Source organism: Vombatus ursinus, unplaced genomic scaffold (genome assembly GCF_900497805.2).
Source record: "Vombatus ursinus unplaced genomic scaffold, bare-nosed wombat genome assembly UNPS02009770.1, whole genome shotgun sequence".
Classification (NCBI taxonomy): Eukaryota; Metazoa; Chordata; class Mammalia; order Diprotodontia; family Vombatidae; genus Vombatus; species Vombatus ursinus.
This window is the reverse complement of record NW_020949548.1, coordinates 16159529-16182190: the sequence shown is the minus strand read 5'-3', so window position 1 is coordinate 16182190 and position 22662 is coordinate 16159529. Positions and strand designations below refer to the sequence as shown.

At 44.6% G+C, this 22662-nt stretch overlaps 1 protein-coding gene across 1 annotated transcript in view; it reads right to left on the bottom strand.

The window, feature by feature from the left end:
- The window catches only part of INSC (INSC spindle orientation adaptor protein), a 173325-nt gene that overhangs the window by 76159 nt on the left and 74504 nt on the right, over window positions 1–22662 (bottom strand). The window contains exon 7 of the mRNA XM_027852570.1: window positions 12906–13031. Within this exon, the coding sequence (XP_027708371.1) occupies window positions 12906–13031 (126 nt within the window). The remainder of the gene's footprint in view (window positions 1–12905; window positions 13032–22662) is intronic.

The window sequence follows — 22662 nt, the reverse complement described above, 5'->3', positions numbered from 1 at the left end:
AAATCTGGCCACCAATCTGTCTGGTCTGTCCCAGGCCTGACTCAACTGGGGAAAAGGGAACTGGGGGTGGGGTATGAGTATAAGAGGTAAAGGCTAAGGGACTCCTGGTCTCTTTGGACTACTCCAGGGTACTACAGTCTCCTTAGGAAGGAATCTATTCCTCCTGTCCCATCATCCTCCACACCCACATCTTTTCTACTCTGCCCTAGTGTGACCAGGTTTTTGGGGAGGGGGGGTGTCTTGGGCTCTCCTGCCTACCATTCACCAAACCACAAAAGACCTTAGGAACCATCTGGTCCAACCCCTTCATCTTCCAGATGAAGAAACTGAGACCCAGCAAAGGAACATGGAAGGAGGAGCAGAACCCAGGCTAGAATAGTGAAAAGAGCACAATGGACCTGGAGTCAAGACCTCCGAGTTCATACCTAGGCTGTGACCTTTCCTGGCTTTCTGGCTTTGGATGTGTGCCTCCACCTTCAGGAGAACCAATATCTGTGTTTGCAAAATGAGGATAATAGCATTTGAACCACCCACCTCCCTCCCTCCCAGACTTCGTGGGAGAATCATCTAAGATAATAATACAGGTTTGAAAACCCTAAAGCCTAGATAAATGTCAGCGATTATTGTCAGCTAAGAGGGACAGCTTTGCCTGTGCCTGCAAGGAGATATGTGCTGATTCCTCCATTAGGGCATGAGATCCTTAAGAGGAGGGATTGTCTTGCTTTTTCTATTTGTACCGCCAATGCTTAGGACAGTGCTTTGCACACACTAAGGGCTTAATAACTGCCTTTCCATTCATTCATTCATTCATTCATTCATTCATTCATATCCCGCAAACTCACAGAATATCAGATCTGGAAACAATTCAGGTCATCTGCAATCGTGTCAAACTCAGAAACCAGTGCCCACGAAACCTTCCACAGGGATCTTGGCTGGTCACATATCGACTTAGAGAACCACAAAATAGCATTATCCATGTTGTATTGTATTTTTATTTAGTTGGTATTGTTTAGTTGTCTTATTTGTATGGTATTTCTATTTATGTTGTTTATATTGTGTTTTATTTATATTGTTAAACACTTCTCAACTACATTTTCATCTGTACTAGGTTCAGGCTGTACTAGGGAGTATGGCGGACTACATGCAGCCTAGGTAAGTCACATGTTTGACACCCATTTTATAAGCAAGTAAACTGAGGCCCAGAAGGCAGAAGTAGCTTACCTAAAGGTCAAACATCAAATGAGTGTCTGATCCAAGACCAGAACCCAGGTCTCCTACCTCCCAGACCATGGACTCCTTCCTTTACAGCCCTCTTTTCTCATTTTCCCCCCTCTCTCTTTCTCTCCTCCCTATAAAACGATCTTTATCCCTTTCTTCTCCTCCCCCCACCATCTCCTCAAAACTTCAATGAGGTCACTTTGGCATTCATGAGATTGAAGCTATTGATACTATGTGGTGAATTCCAGATAGCCTCAGTCTTCCCTCTCCGTGGGATCTTTGAATAGAAATTCATCGACCTGAAAGAGTCTTCAGTTGCTGGAATGTGTGAGGAGAGATTTTTCCAACCCAGAGGCAATTTGGGGAGTGGATAGTTTTTCCCCAACCAAGGGGACTTCCTTCCTGTGCTCATACAAAGATTCAGTCTTTCAAGGTCTGATACAAGGCATCCCTATGCACCTATAGCCTGCAGCCCCACCTTTCCCAACAGGTCTGCTTCCTTTGGACCTACTCAAACCAGAGCCACCCTTGGGGATATGGGGAAGGGGTGAAAGGGTGTGTGCGAAGTGGGATGGTCCTGGGGCTACTGGAAACTTGCAGTGGTGAATCTGGAGACTTGAACCTCTCCTTTGCTGACCCCTACTGGAGAATAGATGAATTTTTTAGGGGAGGGGGTGGCAACAGATGCCATTTGCCAAATCCAGTGCATTTTTCACTACCGATTAATTAAGAGATCTTTATTGAGGAGCCCAGGCCAATAAATCAGACTGGGCAGTCTTGGAACTTCCCGTTATCTAACTGTGCCATAAACTCTAGCTCTCAAAATAGGTTTGCCAGACTGGCCACCCCAAGACCAGAGCTCCAAAGGCACCTTTGGGTACCGCTTCCCCTCTTCATCCTTCATTCTGGCCTCCCGTTTTGTGGTTTCCATAATCTAACTAGTCACTCGACTCCTCGACCCACCCTATTAAACACTGGCAATTGGAGACTCTATTTCCCGGCCGCTGCCGGGACGCGATGCACCGCCGTTCAGCCGGGCCCCATGCCAACTGATAGAAGGAAGGCTTCCTCCCTGTCTCCCCATGTTTAAATGAGCCAGGAAGGGATGGAAAGGGAGGGAGAGAAGTCAGGATTAGAGGCCCACAGGGAGGGCTTCATGACAGACATCATCACCACCTTCCCCAAGATGGAGGGTTAGAGGGAAGGATGATGAGGGTAAGTTGCCGCTCTCTCCAAGATGAGAAACTTAAGAAGAAACAGTGAATTTGGAGTGAGAGAAAGACTGGGCCGTGGGTGGGAGATGACTTACTGCCTTCCAACGAATATTCTCTAGGATGGGAAATTATTATTATTATCATTATCATTATTATTATTAAAGTACTATGTAAACACTAGGAGTTATTATTATCGGCACTAGCATTTACATAGTGATTTAAGGTTTACAAAGCATTTCACATAGGCTAAAATTATGATTCTCATAACAACCCTATAAGGTAGGTGCAATTATTATCCCTATTTTTACAAATGAGGCAACTGAGGCACAGAGAAGTCAAGTGACTTGTCAAGGGTCACACAAAGTAAGCATCTGAGATGAGATTTAACCCAGATCTTCCTAAATCCAAGTCCTGCACTCTATGCACTGCACCACCTATCCCCAACCTAATTATTAACCCATGCTGGGAAGGAAGGAAAGTGTTCGGGGGGGGGCTGGAATGGAGGGAGGGAAGAGAGATAAGCCATGGCTATCTGGCGAACAACAACAGAACAGAGACAGCCAGGTGTGGTAGGAGGTAGAGGCTAGATCTATATGCAGAAAAGATCTGACTTGAGTTCAAATCTTGCCTCAGACACTTACTAGCTATGAGTCCCTGGGCAAGTCACATAATCTTGCTCAGCCTCAGTTTCCCCATCTGAAAATGGGAATAATAATAACACCTACTTCATGGGATTGTATAACTGGATCGTATGAGATCACAGGAAAACACTTTGCAAACCTTAAAGTGCTATATAAATACTAATTATTGTTATTCGTTGTTCAGTCATGTCTGGCTCTTTATGACCCCATTTGGGGTTTTCTAGGCAAAGATACTGGAGTGGTTTGTCATTTCCTTCTGCAGCTCATTTTACAGATGAGGAAACTGAGGCAAACAGCATTAAGGGACTTGCCCAGGGTCACACAGCTAGTAAGTGTCTGAGTCCAGGATTGAACTCACAAAGATAAGTCTTCCTGACTAGAGGCCCTGTGCTCTATCCACTTCACCACCCAGCTGCCCAATTGTCTTTATTATTGTTGTTCTTGTTGTTAATCCCAGAGGCAGGGGATTAAAAGAAGCAGGAGCAGCACCAAGGTGCCCAGGGGCGGACCTGGGGAAGTCAACGAAAACGAAAGTGCTGAATTTGGAAAGGAAGACCTGGGTTCAGGCCTCGTCTCTGCCCTTGTTACCTACGGAAACCTGGGCGGGTTACCACTCCCTGGTGTCCTTCTAAGTCAAATGAAGGGCAGCACGAGATCTGTGCCCTCCGCTGGTCCAGCAGGCTCCAGATGGGAGCTGGGCTAATGTTGCCTTGCTAAGGATGAAAGCACAGGGGCTGTCAGGAGTAGGCAGCGTATGAGTATACGGCATGAAGGGGCAGGGGATGACAGCCCAGGACAGAGAGATGATGCGATTCCTTCGGGCCAAGAAGAAGAAAAACAATGGGCCCCTCTAGATTCCCTTCATCTCTCCAGGGCTCAGTTTCCCTGTCTGTAAAATGAGGGGACTGGTGCAGCTGACCTGTGGAGATCCTTCAGGTCCTAGATGTCGTAGCCTATTGTCCTGTGACTTCCTCAGCAGTACCCCGAGTACTGTGTGCACTCATTAGCCCTCCTTCTGCCTGGTAGGGTACGATCTGGGTAGCTGGGCAGAACATCTGGCAAGGAGAAGCTGCACTAATGTGTTCTGGCTCTTGGACATGATCTGGGAAGTGGATGGAGAAACAGCCCTCTCCCCTCTGCAATAGCACAAATTTTTAGCTTTATTTTTCCTCCCTTTTTCCTAGCAAAAGCAGCCCCTGGTACTCTCCAAATTCTCCAAAGGCAGCCAGTTCCTTAGAGAGTGTCACAGAGAGCAAGAGGACCTTAGTTTTGGGGAGACCATCTAATCCAAGCCATAACTAACCAGGAAAGCATCCCCCAAAGCAGTTATCCAGCTTCTGTTGGAATATCTCCAGTGGTGAGAACCCACTCCCTCCAGAGGCAGTCTGGATGATTTGGGGGCAGCTCCAGTGGGAAGGAAGCGTTTCCTGACATGGAGCCTACATTAATATCTCTGCAGCTCCCACTCGCTGCTCCTGTCTCCCTACACTCTGGGGACAAGAGGAATATGTCTAATCAGTCTAATCAATAGTGGAGGAAATGATCCTATAGAACATACTTCATCATCATCAGGCTCTAGAGCCCGTCTGGCCATCTTCTTCCAGCTCCAGTCTACTCCCCTCCATGAAGGCAATTCTAAAGTACACCAACCTAGCAATCCACTCCTTAACTCTCCACACTCTATTTCTAACAACAATCCCAACAAATAGGCTTCCTGGAGGATGATGGGGGAGATGATGGCTCAAAGTAAAATGAGAACAGCAGACCTGGAAAGACCTTCGGAAGTAATCTTTTCTAGTGGTCTTTAACCTAGAGCCCATGCATGGATTTCAAAGGGCGAAACAAACTTGGATAGGAAAAATAATTACATCTTTATTTTGCCATAACTGGATTCCTTTGCAAGTCTGTGTATATTTTATGCATTTGAAAACATCATTCAGAGAAGGTATCCATAAGCTTTACCAGACTGCCCAATGGGTCCATCTCACACACATACACACACACACACGCACACACATGCAGTGAAGAACCCCTGATCCAATAATAAGATTCTAGCCCAGCCCACTCTTTTTATGAAGAAGGAAAATGGTACCCAGACAGGGCCAGCTAGATGCTACAGTGGATAGCGTGCTGGGCCTAGAGTCAGGAAGAACTGAGTTTGAATTCAGCCTTAGACACTCCCTATTTGAGTGGCCTTGGGCAAGTCACTTAACCTCTGTTTGCCTCAGTTTCCTAATTTGTAAACTGAAGATAATAACACCTACCTTCCCGGGTTACTGTAAGGATCAAATAAGATAATAATTATAAAGCACTTAGCACAGTGTCTGACACATGGTAAGCATTACATAATTGTTAGCTATTATTATTATCATAATAGGGGAAGGGGCTCAGCATAATGCCTGCCACATAGTAAACACTTAATAAATTCTGGTTGACCAACTGAATGACTTCCGAAGGGCTTCAAATCTAGTGAGAGGCAGAGATGGTAGAATCTTGGTTAATGAATCATAGGATTTTGAGCTGTTAATGATCACATTAATCATCAAAGGCATCAAGTCCATGACTTAGGAGCATCTGATTAGCCTGAGAACAAAGAATGTTTAGGCCAGTAAATAAAAGCCTCAAGGCAGGATATTCTAAGGGTCTTCAAGTACAAGAAAAGACCATCACGGAGAAGAGGGCTTAGCTTTGGGTTCTGGGCCCCAGACAGAGGGCAGAACTACACACAGAGCCACAAAGAGGCAGATCTGGGCTCTGGGCAAGGAAAACCCTTCTAACAATTAGAGCCACCCCAAAGTGGAACTGGGGGTTCCGACCTCAGTGGCATACTCTACCTCACTGGTTGTCTCCAGCTGCGGGATAGGATGGAATAGGGATTCATCTAAGGGAGAGGGCATCAGTGAGATAAGATCCCTTCCAACTCCTCAGTTCTGGGAGTCTCTGATCTTATCCAACTCTCTTCATTTTAGAGACCATAGAGTGAGAGGTGGAAGGGAACTTGTAGGCCATCTAGGACAAGCCCTTCATTTTACAGATGAAGAAACTGAGGCCAAGGGAGGTGAAGGGACTTGCCCAAAGTCACATGGACATTCTGATCCCTCCACCCCCCCAATGCAGCTTCTCTGAAGCTAGAACCCCCAAACACATAATTTGACTTAATTCAACTTGCTGTAGAAGACAAGAGAAGTCAACCACATCCATAAAATGGCCTTCTCAGTCCTGTCCTGCCCTGACGGACACCACAAGTGGGGTGGGGGGATGGAGAGGATCCAGAGCCAGGGCCAGGATCTCTCTAATTAGCCAAAGTAACAATATCCGTAGGTAATGAGCATGAGTGAGAGAGAGTCAATACTTTAAATATTAATTTCATCATCTATTAAAGACTCAGAGGGTCCAATTAGCCAGAAGTGTAGGTTGGTGAAGTGCTTTGTCACTGGCATGAGAGCACACTGCCTGCCCCCAGCTGGCAGGCAGGCAGTGAGGGGGTGGGCAGAGGCACCGAACCCTCCAGAATTGTACAGAAATTGCCTTGAATCAAGGTCCAAGATGAAGAAAGAAAAGTTGGGACTCTGGGGACATCAATCTTGGCTTTCTGCTTTTTGTTAGCACTCCTATGGCTCCTCTGGGGCACCTAGGTGGCACAGTGGAGAGAGCGCTGGGCCCGGAGTCAGGAAGACCTGAGTTCAAATCTGACCTCAGACGCTTACTAGCTGTGTGACCCTGGGCAAGTCATTAGCCCTGTTAGCCTTAGTTTCCCCACCTGTAAAATGAGCTGGAGAAGGAAGTGGCAAACCACTCCAGTATCTTTGCCAAGAAACCCCAAATGGAGTCACAGAGGGTCAGACAAGACTGAAATGACTTAACAATAAGAACAACAGCTCCTCTCCTTCCTTCCACGCCTGTGGGCATCTTCCAAGACTCAAGCCTCAGAGGCTCTGTGGCATGGTGAGTAAGATGCCAGACTTGGAGTCAAGAAGATCTGGGTTCAGACACTTAATAGCCATGTAACCTCAGGCAAGTCACTTAATCTAGGCCTCAGTTTCCTCATCTGTCCAAATAGGGTATCGTGCCCATTGACCTCTAGAGTCCCTTCAAACTCTAGAGATTTGTTGTTATAGACCTCTCTCTCCTCTGTCTGCGGCCCAACCCACGGATGCAGGAAATCATGTTTAATGTCTTATCAAAGCTCTTTTTTGACATCACTGTCACTTGCCAACTGATACCTCAAATTTAGCACCATCATTTCAACTGTTCATCTTCCTTCTTCATCTTTTCTGCCAGCCCATGATCTACTCCTTATGACTCATTCTCAGAAGTCTAATAACTACAACAACAGTAATAATAGCACTTACGTGTTTAAGGTTTGCAAAATGCTTGATTTATATTATCTGATTTGATCTTCACAACAATCCCATGAAGTCAATACTATTAATTATCTCCATTTTACCGATGAGGAAACTGAGGCAGAAAGAGGTTAAGTAACTTGCTAGTAGATCACACAGGTAAGATTTGAAATCAAAGCTTTATGAATCCCTCATTGATATATCTCAGCCCTCCATAATTCACCACCACCACCCCTAGAACCCCTAGGGAATTCCCTCTGCATTTCCGGATATATCTGCCCCATACCATCACGTGTTTGGAGATCTCTGTTGCCTTAGCATCACTTTCCAGTTGTTTCGTACGTGGATGCCCCATCTCCCCAACTCAAATATGAACTCTATGAAGATGAAGGAGGTCATATCTCTGCATCCCTGTCTCTGACCTTCCTCTTGCCTATCCAGAGTGAAAGAGACTTCAGATAATACCCTTAGAGAATGGTCCCTCACCCTTCTCACCACCACCAAGGCCCCTTGGTTTTCTCCTCCAAAGACCATCTGATCATTGCTTTCCAATATTTGAAGAGTAACCAAGCAGAAGAGGGGTTAGCTTTGTCCTGCTTGGCCCCACCAGGCAGAACTACAAGTATGGAATGGAAATTGTAAAGACATAACTTTGGGTGGGATATGAGTAAACACTTTCTGACCATTAGCACTATCCAAAGGTTGAATGGACTGCCTCCAAAGGTAGTGAGTCTCCATTTACTGAGCAAGGAGTAGGGGAGAGTTTTCCACGACAGGCTAAGTGGCCACTTGTCACCGAGGTTGTGAAGGCGAGCCCTGTTCAGAGACAGGTTGGACTGTGTGCCTTCTAGGGTCCTTTCCAGCTCTGAAATTCTATAATTCTATGAGGTTTGCCCCATTACCCATTCCCTGGACCCCTCCTCTGAAGAATGGGCAGGGGACTGAGGGCTGGGGTAGCCAGGGCAGTTTTATAGTCCTAGCCAGGGAAAGAATGCTGGACCTAGAATCAGAAGACAAAGGTACAAGCTGAGGCTCTGCAACTTATCAGTTGTGTGGCATTGGGAAAATCATTTTAATGTCCTAGGCCTCAGTTTCCTCATCTGTAAAATGAAAGTTGCTCCAGTATGCTGGATTGTCATGAGATAGGAGACTAGATGAAGGAGTGGGCATCACACAAGCTTCAGTCAACATAGTCTGGTGACCCAGGAGTGGGACTGCAAGTATCAGTGCCCAGAACAGAACCTAGCACACAGTAGATGCTTAATAAATGTTTGTTGGATTGTAGAATCAAAGGATAGGAGAGGTGAAGGCACAAAGCCAAGAAGGAAAGGGAGAGGAGAGGTTGATAGAGCCTAAACTGGCAGGAACCTCCAGGATGAGATCATAGTATCACGGACTGTCAGAATTAGAAGGGACCTTGATATCATCATCTTACAGGGTCCCAGGATTTAAAGCTAAAAATACTTAGGGTTAGTAATGGAATTAGGGTAAGAAACAGAACAGGATTATAAATTAGGATTCTTCCATAGAAGAGGAACATGAGACCCAAGTAGTGCAAAGTAACATGCCCAAGGTCACACAGGGAATCAAAATGGCAGACCCAGGTCTTGAAATCAGGCCTCTTGGTCCCATATCGAGCGTTCTTTTCTAATGTATCAAATTTGCTTCAAAAGTTACTCACTCTGAAGTGAGCAGAACCAGGAGAACGTTATACACAGTAACAGCCACATTGGGTATGACTAACTTTGATAGACTTAGCTCTTCTCAGCAATGCAAGGATCTAAGACATCTCCGAAAACCTCATGATGGAAAATGCTATCCACATCCAGAGAAAGAACTATGGAGTTTGAATGCAGATCGAAGCACACTACTTGCTCTTTTTTTCCTTCTGTTTTGTTTTGTTTCCTCTTTCTGGTGGTTCCTCCTATTGGTTCTATTTCTTCTTTACAACATGACTAATGTGAACATGTTTACTAGGAATGTATATGTAGAGCTTATATCAGATTGCATGATGTCTTGGGGAGAGAGGAGGAGAGAGGGAGAAAATTTAAAACTCAAGAGCTTATGGAAGTGAATGTTGAAAACTAAAAATAAATAAATTAATTTAAAAAGTTACTTTATGCCTTATCATGATGGGTCTTCTCCCTGTCTTGAGGCAAGTACCACGGTTCAGCCCTGTGATGATGATCTATCTGGGCTTCCCCAATGTTACCACTGACTCTAACCTCATCCCTCTACCTCTCAGAACGCTAGGGAGCAAGTGAACGGACTTCTCCAAAGGTCTGAGGAGGGGGAGATAGGACAAGGAGGAATAACAGGAGAGCCTAAGCCCTCAATATCAGAAGAAGGAGGAAGGGAGATATTAGGGTGAGGCTGGGAGCTCAAGGAGACTTAGCTCTACAGGATGGAGGAAAGGAGGGGAAGGAGTAGAAAAGGCATAGGGCATCACAAGCCTTGCATTTGGGATATAAGAGCTCAGGGGCCCAGGGATCCCCAGCTCTTGTGAACTCCACCTTTCAATGAGTTCAGGGCATCATGTATGAAGAGAATTAAGCTGAATGAGGAATTGGGGGAAACTAGTCACTCAAATCCTATTTAGAGATACCAGCAAATGAACAGAGGGAAGGAAAAAATTACAACTTGGCTTGGCTTCTATAAAGCTAATCCTAATTACAGTCATTTACGAGGACTGCTCAGTATTTAGGGCTAATTGCCACACAGACAATAACTTGGCCATGGCATTAATATGCATCAGATTAATTCAATTTTATTTGAGTCCAACACTGAGTGATCTCTGGCCACCCCAGTCTGGGGCTGTGGGCCTATCTGCTTGCGGTTCTCAGACACTAGAAGGAACATTGCTGATGACATCCATCATATGTGCACAGAGATCTCTTCTGATGGCACAGGCCTGGCTCTGCATCCAATCTATTGTCATCAGTGCTGTGTTAGGGCCTGCAGGAAAACGGGACAGAGGTGGAAAGAGCTAGAACCAAAGATATAGTGTCCTAAGACCGAGAGGATCCCATATTTCAGTGCGGGATATGAGAGAATGGGGAAGGCAGCTAGGTGGCGCTGAGGATACAGCGCCAGGCCCCGAGTCAGGAAGACTCATCTTCTTGAGTTCAAATCTGGCCTTAGACATTTACTAGCTGTGTGACTCTGGGCAAGTCACTTAACCCTGTTGGCCTCAGTTTCCCCATATGTAAAATGAGTTGGAGGAGGAAATAGCAAAACACTCCAGTATCTTTGCCAAGAAAACCCCAAATGGGGTCACGAAGAGTCAGACATGACTGAACAAAAACAAATGAAAAGATGGAAGAGTGAAGAGCCTAGAAACTTTAGATCTGACCAATCCAGGGCACTGGACAAGCACAGCTGTCCATCAACGGACTGGCCTATTTCTATAGGTAATGAACTGCCCCTCATAGGGTGTCCAAGGATGATATTTGTCTATGATGCCAGAGGGGATTTTGGAGGTTGGTAGACTGGACTAAATGAAGCTTAAAATGTTTCATTTGGAAAAGACCTCAGAGGTCATCTGGTGCAAGTCCCTTCATTTTAGAGAAGAGAAAATATTTCCAGAGAAGAAAAGGGCCTTTCCCAAGTTCACATAGCATGTTAATAGCAGAATTAGAACGCAAAGTCAGGTCTTCCAAGCCTCTTCCCACTGCACCACACTACCTAAAAAGGAAGCAGGGAGGCATCCTAGGGGAAAGGGCACCAGATTTTGGGTCAGAGGACCCAGCTCTGCTAACTGTGTGACCCTGGGAAAAATCATTCCATCTTTCTAAGCCTCCATCTTTTCGTCGCTAAAATGAGGTATTTGGATTATATGATTTCTAAGACGTCTTCTAGATCCAGACCTAAGATCCTATGAAATGAGATGGCCAGGGCACCCCTCAGGGTCCTCAGTCACCAGTTTCCTGCCCAAACCTTCCTTCCCAACATTCCCTGTGGTCCAGGGATGTTCTCCTCCCCCTGCACACTAGACACCGCAGGCTGGTGAGCTCTCCTCTGCCCCAACAAGCCCCCCAGTCTGGTGGCGGGGAGGAAGGGAGAAAGAATTGGAGACCACAACTTGAGGAAGACAAATGCTAACAGTGAGGGTAGACATGGAGAGAGCCGCACCGAAGCCTGGTCTTCCTAGAACACTCTCTGTGGCGCCTCCTGATTGGGTCACCGATGTACAGCCGCTGTTTGTATTCAGGGCCTCTGATTGGGGGCCCTTGGCTGCCCCTGAAATGGAGCGGCCAAAGTTACCTATCATCACACTGAAGAGGTTTGTCATTCAGCTCTGGAGGGTGAGTCTTCTGCATACCAAGAGAGGTGAGCTCACCGGGGGCAGGCCGACAGAGGTGCTCCTACTCCGGCAAACAGGAGGTCACTTTCATCTTTCCTCCCATTGTTCATGGGTGGACAGAATGGCCTTTGCAGGCAGTTCTATAATTCCAGGCATCTGCACAAATCCATCCCCCTTCTCCCCTTACCCACTCCCCCCAACCGCTGCTCTTTGGAATGAACAGTGACAGGAGAAGAAGGCCCTTCTCAGTCTCCTCATTTGGAAAATGAGGAGCTTGGAGTGGACAGACGCTAACATCCCTTCTGGCTCTAAATCTATGATCCTATGACCATCTTAGTTCCCACACCTCTAGATCCAGTCCAGCTTTGGATGTCAATGTCCTGCCTAGAACATGATCTCCATCTATGGTCTGACCAGGACAGAGGGCCGCAGGATCAACACACCTCAGAACACTTAATGGAATTTAATATCCCATCAGATTTAGGGGCTGTAATAATAATAATGGCATATTCTTGATTCCTAGCAAACTTGAAATCTACTAAAAGTCTTTTCACAGAACCTTTTCCTAGCCATGGCTTTCCCATCCTCTAGTTATACCATGTGTTTCTTAATCCCAAAGTAGGACTTTACATTTATCCTTATTAGATTTTTTTCTTACTATATTCAGCCTTTGGTCCCAGACCATCCAGATCTTCTATGGATCCGAACCAGCAGTCCCTCCCAGCTTTCTGACATCCACAAATTGGATAAGTGGGCCGCCTATGCCTTCATCTGAGCCATTAATAAGTATGTCACATTGTAGAACTACAAAGACAGTCCTATGACCCACCAGAGGCCTTCCTTCAGATTATATGCATCTATTATTTATCATACTTTGAATCTGGTTGTTCACTTAATCCCAAATCCACCTAAATGCATCATAATCTAGTCCACATCCCCCCCCCCATCTTATCCATGAGGATTTGGGAAGAAATATTAATATTCCTGCCCAGACCATGAAAAAATAAGGCCCCAGTGAAGTCAGGAGGTAAGATGAAAAGTCTTCAAGGTTCTCTCCTAGACACCATGTCAAAAAAAAACTACAGATTGTTGCAGCAACAGAGGCCTGCCTCAACCCCCCCTCCCCCTCCTGACATTTTTCTCTGAATGCCTGTTTCTGTAAAAGCAGCAGTCAGAGAGAGGATACCTTCTCCAGCTGGTGAATGCCTTCCTCCACACAGCAGATAGAAGCAAGAGTACGTAATGTCTGGGGATACAGGCACCGGAAACAGTCCTGCCGGCAGATCTTGAAGAGGGCCACAACACCACCCTCCTGCAATGACATAGAAAGATGAGAGAAACCAGTTACCACAGGGAGATTCATGTTCATGGTGCATGCACACACACACACACACACACACACACACACACACACACTAGCAGACCACTCCAGGTGTCTAAGGTACCTTCTGGCTATAAACCCTCTGAGAAAGGAAGTAACCAGCCAAGGACACACAGAAAATAAGTAGCAGAGTCAGACCCTCTAACTTCTAACCCAGCTCTCTTTCTACTGTGTCATTTTGTCCTCTAGAAGGGATGAGAAAGTGAGGAATGGATGCCCAGCAAGGCAACCTTCACAAAGCACATTGGGGATAAAACAACATGGAATATGTCCTTAAATCAATATTTTTTGTGGAGGGGAAGACAAGGAGACAGATAAAACGAGTCTATTGAAGAGAAGGGGAGATCACACGGGATGTCCCCGTCAAGGCAAGTCATCATCTGGTAGGTTCTTGTTTTATCTAATTATGCTTGCTAACAAGGTACTAAGTTCAGCTGTATCTATGCTGCTAAAGGAACCTCAAGTATTGTCAGTATCCTTTAAATGTTAGCACCCTGAGGCAAAGCTCTTATGACCCAGCCTTGGTTATGGCACTGGTGGAAAAGGCTGAGTACCAGCCATTAAAAAGTTGGTGGAGAAGAAGGAGACATATCATTGTCAATATGTTAGACATAATGGCAGCCTCCCAAGAGATAAAAACATCCTGCTATAATTGATCAAATGACACAATATTCATATACATTTCCTGGCACACAGTAAGCACTTAATAAATGTTTGCTTCTTTCTCTCCTCTCGTCACAAAGAAATACACTACAATTAAAATCTTCATAGACTTGAATCATATGCAGCAATATTTCCCAGGACTAAACAAAACCCAAGGTTCACACCAATTACAACATCCACCAAGTCAGAAAGGCAGTGTGTGCAGAGCCCTGGTCTGGGATTTAGTTGACCTGAGGGGGCAAGTCTTGGCTCCACTGCTATGTGACCTTGGCACATTATTTCCTCTGGACTTCAGTGGTCTCCGAAGTAAAAGATGAGGGCTGGATGAGAAAGATTCCAAGTGCCCATCCAGCCCTGATAATCTGTGATGAAATACAGACTTCAAAGGAGCAGCAAAGGTCAAGGAAAGCATTGCCGTCTCGCCCCTCGCATCCTTGAAACAAGCTTAGGCCGGTTGTCAAATCCTCTCCACCAAGGGACTTTGACCCACAATCATACAACCTATAAACCAGACTGCTTTATAGGCAAGGCAATTAACAGACGCTCCTCCATTTCTTGCAGCTGCCAAGCCTGAGTGTAGCCCAGGGAGTCAGGATCGTGAATCATCATAACTCCCTGTCAGCCTCTCCCTATCTCTGCCTGGAGTTCCAGAGAAGGAATGGAGATATGAAGGGTACAAAGATCTGTCTTCAATGGATCTCCAGCCTAGCCCAGCCCAGTCTAGATCAGCCCGCCTGGATTTCACTCTAGCTTTGGGAGAATAGGAAGGATGACTCTAAACAGTCCTCAGACAGCCAGGCAAAGCCAAGGAGGCATCATGATGTAGCAGAAATGGTCCTGGACTGGGAATCGAAAGGCTTGGGTTTGACAGTGTGCTGAAGTTAATCATGCCTGTGGAATCGGACAAGCTCTTTCCACTCTTTGGGACTCCTTCGCAAGAGAAAGGGGCTCTTTAAGGGACTGCAGATGTAGAGGTGAAACAGGCCTTAGAGATCACCTCATCCAACCTCCCATGTTTTTTCAGAGGAGGAGCTGAGTTTCGGAGAGGCCCCAGGTCACACAGTGAGTCGGTAGAGGTGCCAGAATATGAACCCAGTTCCTGACTCCGAAGCAATTCTCTTTGGTTCTACAAGTCTACAGTGCTCTGAGTCTAATAATTAAAACAACTTGCATTTCTAGAAAGCTTACAAAACAATTTCCTCACAACAACTCTATGAGATAAGGAATGCAAGTATTATTATCCCTATTTTACAGAAGAGGGAAACAAAGCTGAGATGTGGCAAGCTTTTGGCCCAAGACTACATAGCTATCAAGTGTTAGCACCATGAGTTGAACTCATGTCTTCAGGCTCCAATTCCAGCCCTTTTTGTGCTGTGCCCATCTGCCTTTCAAGGAATGCCAAACCCTTCAGCTTGATCTCCTTCCAAACCTTTTTACACCATTGGCTTCAAGGTTCCTTGATGATATGTGGCCTCCTTGACGATATGATATAGGCTGGGTTTCAGATGAGACCATCAGATCAGGGTCAGTTTCCTAGATAAGACCATCTAACCTCTCATCACCTCATATAAGGCCCCCCATCCTTATTCCCCACAATGGGAATCCAGGGAGGTCTCCTGACTTTCATTCCTTTCCATCACACCATTCTTCCACTGTCCAAAGGCACAATTGTACAATGTCCTCTTCCTACTACTAAATAATATACTGAAAAGCCATCACGAGTCCAACTAGCTCACCGAGACTAGGCAGACCAATGTGTGAGTATTCCAAGAAAACTTGATCATGAACTTCTTGTCAAGCCCCACCTAGAATAGGGATGGTGACCAATCCCAGGACTAATAGGCACAGTGGAGAGAGTGCTGGGCTGGGAATCTCAGGAAGATCTGAGTTCAAATCTACTCAAATTTACTCACTGTGTGACCTTGGGCAAGGTTGTTTGCCTCAGTTTTCTCATCTGTTAAATGGGGATAACAGCACCTGCCTCACAATGTTGTTGTGAGGATCAAATAATATTTATAAAACACTTAGCATAGGAAGTGCTATATAAATGTTAGCTATTATTATTGTTATTGTTGTTATTATTATTATCATCATGTGCTAGGCCAGGAATCTCAGGAAGACCTGAGTTCAAATCCAGACACTTATTTGTTGTGTGACCCTGGAGAAGTCACTTAACCTCACTTAGCCTCAGTTCCCTCATCTATAAAATGGGGATAATAATAGCACCTCCCTCCCAGGGTTGTTGTGAGGATCAAATGAAATTTATGAAGCATTTTTGCACAATGCCTGAGACAGTCAGTGCTTAATAAATGCTTGTTCCCTTCTCTCTCTTCCTTAAACATGGGATTCATAACAAAGTATAGGTTCATTAAATACTTAAGTAGGCATAATCTATTATGGGAAAGATATGATGACTTCTATAAAGGGAAACAGAATCTCACTAATAATACCAGAGCTCTTTAAGGAGACAAATAAGCCTGGGGACGAGCGGGAACCAGCAGACAGACTCTACTTTCACAGAGCTGTGGCAATATTCCCCAGAAGTTGAATTCCAGAAAAACGGTTACATCATCGGTAGAGAGCTGCTTAAAACTGGGGAATGCAAGGTAAGGTTCTAGATGAAGAAGGCCCAGTAGGAAGGGCCTCCAGGATCTTAGGTGCCATTTTTCAAAGAGATCTGTAAGGGTCAGGGCTCCAAAAGGGGAAGTTTGATGTTGACCCTGACAGCGTTCCAGGGAGTGAATACTGAGCCCATGGAGAGAAAGCACAGGGAAAACCACGTAAATTTGATATAAAGGTGGTAGGTTAACTTCAGTGTAAGCAGCCACCAAGTCATGCCTTAGAGTAAAATCACCTGATTTTTCCTTTTATGCCACAAGTGATGAGCTATGACAAAGGAAACAGGTCTTGGGGTAAAGATGGTGACATGATTGGATCCAAATAAAATCAGCTCTTTCTAGGCAGCTAAGTGGCCCAGTAGATAGAGGGTTGGATTTTGGAGATGACTTGTAGCCATCACAAATCTTCATGACCCCATTTGGGGTTTTCTTGGCAGAGATACTGGAGTGGCTTGTCATTTCCTTCTCCGGCTCATTTTACAGATGAGGAAACTGAGGTAAACATGATTAAGTGACTTGCCCAGGGTCACACAGCTAGTAAGTGCCAGAGGCCAGATTTGAACACATGAAGATGAGTCTTTCTGAATTTCAAGCCCAACTCTCTATCCACTGAGCCACCTGCCTGTCCACCTCTATACCCACCCACAACTCATCCCTCAATACTGCAGCCTCAGGCCTGCTCCTGAACTGCAGGCATCCTAAAGGAGATTTCTTGTATGATTTTAGATGTCACCTACTGGGAGGTGCTTGCTTCTCCTCCTTTCTTCCCTGGCTGGGATTCTCTCCCACCTTCCCTTCCAACATTATATTGTCTCCTAGGCTATGGATGAGGTCATTTTCCCCTATTTTGGCCCAAGTACCTCAAGAACCTTCTGGGAAGAGAAAGGCCCTGCCAACCGCTCTTCTGATCATTAATTCTGACATTCTGAGGCGTCCCTGAGGGTTGCCTTCTTGGGTCAATGGCATGTGGTTGGGATAATTGTAAGGACGCAGACAGCTGGATCACCCTCTCTGAAAGCCCCATGCTATTGGGATGACAGGAAAGTTCAAAGAGAGGGTAATTAGTATTACCTATTTAGGTTGATTGGTTAAGCAGCTGGATCAGTTAGTGAGAGAGCAGGAGAGAGAGGAGGGGAGGAAAGGAGATTCAAGGGCGGGAGAAACAGGTAATAGGGCTTGTTCTGTTTTCCAGAGGTCAGGAAAAGAAGGGGATGACCAGCAGGGTGAGAGGAAGACATGAAAAGGATTAGAGCAGCCAAAACAGAGGAGAAATCAAATTACTTAGGATAGAAATGGTCCCTAATTGGCATAAGGTCCCACTGGTCATACTCTGACCTAAGCAAGAAAAAATCTCCCTGCAGAATATTGGAATCAGAGTCTATGAAACCCAAGGTACCAATTAAATCATAAAATGATTCCATTTTATAGCAGGAAGGGTTAGTTATGATGGAATGGGTGGAAAATAGTGGATTTTAATCTGAGGACCCAAGCTGTATTCCTTGCTCTGCTACTCACTATGTGACCTTGGGAAAGTCCCATGACCACTCTGTGCCTCAATATCCCTTACTGTAACATGAGGGAATTGTATAGATCTTTAAAATCCCTCCCAGTTTTGTATATATCAATCAACAGTTCAATAAGCCTTTATTAAGCACCTACTGTATGCGAGGCACTGTGCCAGGTGCTGAGGATACAAGTACAAAGAACAAAACAATCCCTGCTCACAAGAAATTTCCATTCTAATGTGAGGGACAACATACACATATATAAATACATATAACATAAATATAAAATGAATACATACACGTATATGAGGTAGTTAAATATAAGGCAGTTTGATGTCAACAAAGGCTTTGTGCAGATGGTGCTTCAGTTTCATCTTAAAGGAAGAGGGGGACTCGAGAGGTAAGAAGGGAGTACACTCCAGGCCCAGGGCACAGCCAGTGCAGAGAGAAGGGCAGTTTGGCTAGATCGCCATGTGTGAGAGAGAGGTCCTTACTAACTAGTGAGGCAAGAAAGATAGGTTTGGACCAGGTCATAAAGGGCTTCAAACACTAAGCAGAGTTTATGTTTTCTTTTGTTTTGCTTTGGTTTTTAATACTAAAGGGAATAAGGAGCCACTAGAATTAATGGAGGAGTGGAATCATACGGTCGGATTTGCACTTGAAGAAAATTCGTTGGCAGCCATGTGTCGGGTGGATTGTAGAGGTGATAGACTTGAGACAGGACAAGCAGTTAGGGGGCCCTTTTAATAGGCCAGCCAAGAGGCGTTAAGGGCCTGAACTAAGATGACAACTGTGTGGGTGGAGACAAGGGTCAGATATAAGAGATGTTGTGGAGGTTAAAATGGAAAGATTTGGTAATGAATTGGATGTCTGGGGCAAGGGAGAGTGAGTGGAGTCAAAGACAACACCATGTTTGTAAATTTGGGAGACCAGAAGAATGGTGGCGCTATCGATAGAAAGAGAGAAGTTTGGAAGAGGGGATGAGGAAGGAAATTGAGGCTGGAAAGATCGTGCCTTACCCAAGGTCAGCCCAGGACTGGAACTCGGGTCTGTTGACTCGCAAGTTCACTTAGAGCCTGTCGCATCAGGCTGCCTGCTCTCCTCAACTATTTTCTACAGAAGCTTCTGCAATAAATTGGCTATCAGAGGTAAATGGCTGTAAGGAATTGGCCGTTAGAGGCCCCAAGGTAGAAAAATTATTTGTGTACTACTCCAGGACCTCTCCTTTCCTGTTAAGAAAAACCAAACAGGATAGATTCCTAGATCTATCAGAGCCCAAGGACCCTAGAAGACCCTAGCCCCAGACAACCAAAGTTTTGAGGATTGCACCTCATGTAGAGGAGGTACCCAATAGATGGGGATCACTTACCGACGATGATTCCTTGACGGAAGGAATAATGCTATTTTTCATCTGTTTATTCCCAGTAAGGAGCAAAGAGCCCTAAACATAATGGGTGCTTAAACAAACAGCTGTTGACCATTCCTCAGTTGATAAATGGTCAAAGGATATGAACAGGCAGTTTTCAGACGAAGTGATCAAAGATATCTATAGTCATATAAATCACTAAATTGGAAGCTCTAAATCACTATTGAATAGAGAAATGTAAATTAAAACAACTCTGAGCTACCACCCCACACCTATCAGATTGGCTAATATGACAGAAAAGGAAAATGACAAATGTTGGAGGGGATATGGGAAAATTGAGACATTAATGCACTGTTGGTGAAGTTGTATAACTGATTCAAGCATTCTGTAGAACAATTTGGAACTATGCCCAAAGGACTTTGATCAAACAATACCACTACTAGGTCTGTATCTCAAAGAGATTAAAAAAAAAAGGAAAAGGACCTATATGTACAAAAATATTTATAGCAGCTCTTTCCATGGTGGCAAAGAATTGGAAATTGAGGGAATGCCCATCAATTAAAGGATGGCTGAACAAGTTATGGCATGATGGTGATGGAATACTATTGTGCTATAAGAAATGATAAGTAGGATGCTCTCAGAAAAACCTGGAAAGACTTACATGAACTGATGTGAGGTGAAATGAGCAGAACCAAGAGGACATTGCACACAGTAACAGCAATATTGTTTGATGATCAACTGTGAATGACTTAGCTATTCTCAGCAATAAATGATCCAAGACAATTCTGAAGGACTTATGATAAAAAAAATGCTGTCCATCCCCAGGCAAAGAACTGATGGAGTCTGAATGCAGATCAAAGCATTAGTTTTCTTGGGATTTTTTTCTGTATTTTCTTTCATAATATAACTAACATATAAATATGCTTTACATGACTGTACATGTATAACCTATATCAAATTGCTTGCCTTCTCAATGGGGGAGGGGGAAAGGGGAGAAAGGGAGGGAGAGAATTTAGAACTCAAATTTTTTTTTAAATGCATGTTAAAAATTGTTTTTACATGTAATTTGTGGAAAAATAAAATGTTAAATTTAAAAAATAAATAAATAGCTGTTGAATTGAACTGAATGTTTGTTGATTTGCTGACAGAAAGGTGAGCAGAGTGGAGAGGAACCCCTGTGTCCTTAACCCTACCTGCTGGATGAAGTCAGGTGAGACATTTAACATCTCTCATTCTCCTCTAACAACTCTCTCACATCTTCCTTCTTGACTTTCCAGGTAATTCTGAGCTAACTAATGAGACAATACAGAGACTGCTATACAGAAAAAAATCCAGGTACAAGAATGGCAGTAGATTGCCATGCCCAAAGTGAGCCCAGAGACAGAAGTAAGGAGAAAAGATGATTTCTGAGTCCCTTCCAGCCAACCTTATCTCTAAGGAGTGCCTGACTGGTTATTTATCACCTTCTTTCAAAAAAAAAAGATAATGTATTTGGAATAGAAAATGAATCAAGCTTTGCCAAGGTTCAGGAGGCATATACATCATTCATGTGAGAGCATCTCTCTGGCTCAGGAGCTGCTTAGCCCAGCACAATAAAAGCTAAGTATTGGAATGAACTTGGCATTGGATTCCACTTACATTCTTCACCAAGATGATCAGAAATGATCTTAATATTAGCATTTCCAGCTACTGAATTCCTTATGGCATCTCTTTGCCCCTAGTCCAAGGGAGCCTGGCCTTAGGAGAGCTGCCCACTCCTTGAGACAAAGAACTCCAGTCCGGGAGTGACAGCTACTCTTCCTCTGGGCAAGACCCTGCTCAGTTAAAATCAAGGATCCTCCCATCTCCAACATGGTGGGGAAAGGGAAGGGGAAGGTGGTATTACTAAATAAAGGAAGTCACATAGGAATGGGGCTGGGAATTTCCCTGAAACAGCAGAATGCAGCCCTTGGCAATGGCAGATTTAATTATATAGAAAGCTCGCTCCAGGCCCAGAGTCAAATGACATGAATCACTTAGCCGAATTCAAGATGAGCTGACATGAACCTGAAAAGGGTCTTTCTCTAGGTCTTGTGTGCTATCAACAGATGGAAGGCAAGAGAAGGGAGGAAGAATTCTGGGGAAACCCAAGAGAAGCATACAGAAGAATCAGAAAAGGCCTTCTCTCAACTGTGCTTAGGAAAGGGTAGAGTTTACAGGCTCCTGTAGCGTAGGGAGGCCATATAATCTAGTGGGGAAAATCCTGGACAGGGAATCCAGAGACCTGGACTTACATTCTGTTTACACCGCTTACTAGCTATGTTATCTTGAAGTGGTCATCTCCTCAGGAGGCAGTATGAATACTGTGGAAAATAATTCTTTCCAAAGTATCACCTTTACTTCATGTAACCTCTCTTGGTCTCAGTTTCCTCATTTGTAAAATGAGGGTCTGAGCCTAGATGGCCTCCAAGGTCTCTTCCAGCTCTAAGCCTATGTTCCTATGACTTCTCTTTTCCTCATTCTCCTTATCTGTAAAATGGGAATAACATTGCTCCTGCTACAATTTCACAGGGCTCAAATGAGATATCTATGAAAGTGTTCTGTAAACTATATATTGTTATAGAATATTGTTATAATCCGACCACTCCTCCTGTGTCTCCTTTGCTGGATCTTCATCCACATCATGCCCACTAACCATAGGGATTCCCCCATAATACATAAGAGGTTATTGGGTTCTAACATATATAACTCTTATTCACCTATCACTAACTTTTAATCCTATTCTGCTTAATTCATTAATACAATCAATGATACCCATCAAATCACAATAAACTGAGCAAATGCTGATTAATCTGAGTAGGGGGTATCAAAATTATCATCAGGAGCTTGTTCTGGGCCTTCTCTCTATATCCTATATACTCTATATACCATTTCACTCGGCCATCTCATCCGCTGCCATAGTTTCAATTATCACCTCTATGTGGATGGCTCATAGATCTACCTGTCCAGTCCTGACCTTTCTCTTGACCTCTAGGTTTTGCATCTCTAACTGCCTCTTAGACATCTCAAACTGGATTCCCATGGACATCTTAAACTCACCAAGCACTTCCTCACGCTTAAACTTTATGCAAAGAAAGTGATTACACCAGGGGTAGGGAACCTGCAGCTTTGAGGCCACATCTTTAGGTTCTCAAGTGCGGCCCTTTGACTGAATCCAAACTTTGCAGAACAAATCCCCTTAATAAAAGAATTTGTTCTGTAAAACTTGGACTTAGTCAAAAGGCCGCACCCAGGGCCACATGTGGCCTCAAGGCCACAGGTTCCCCACCCCTGGACTAAACTATTCGATCCTTTTGACTTAGAGATCCATCCAACTCTGGGATACACACACACACACACACACACACACACACACACACACACACACACAC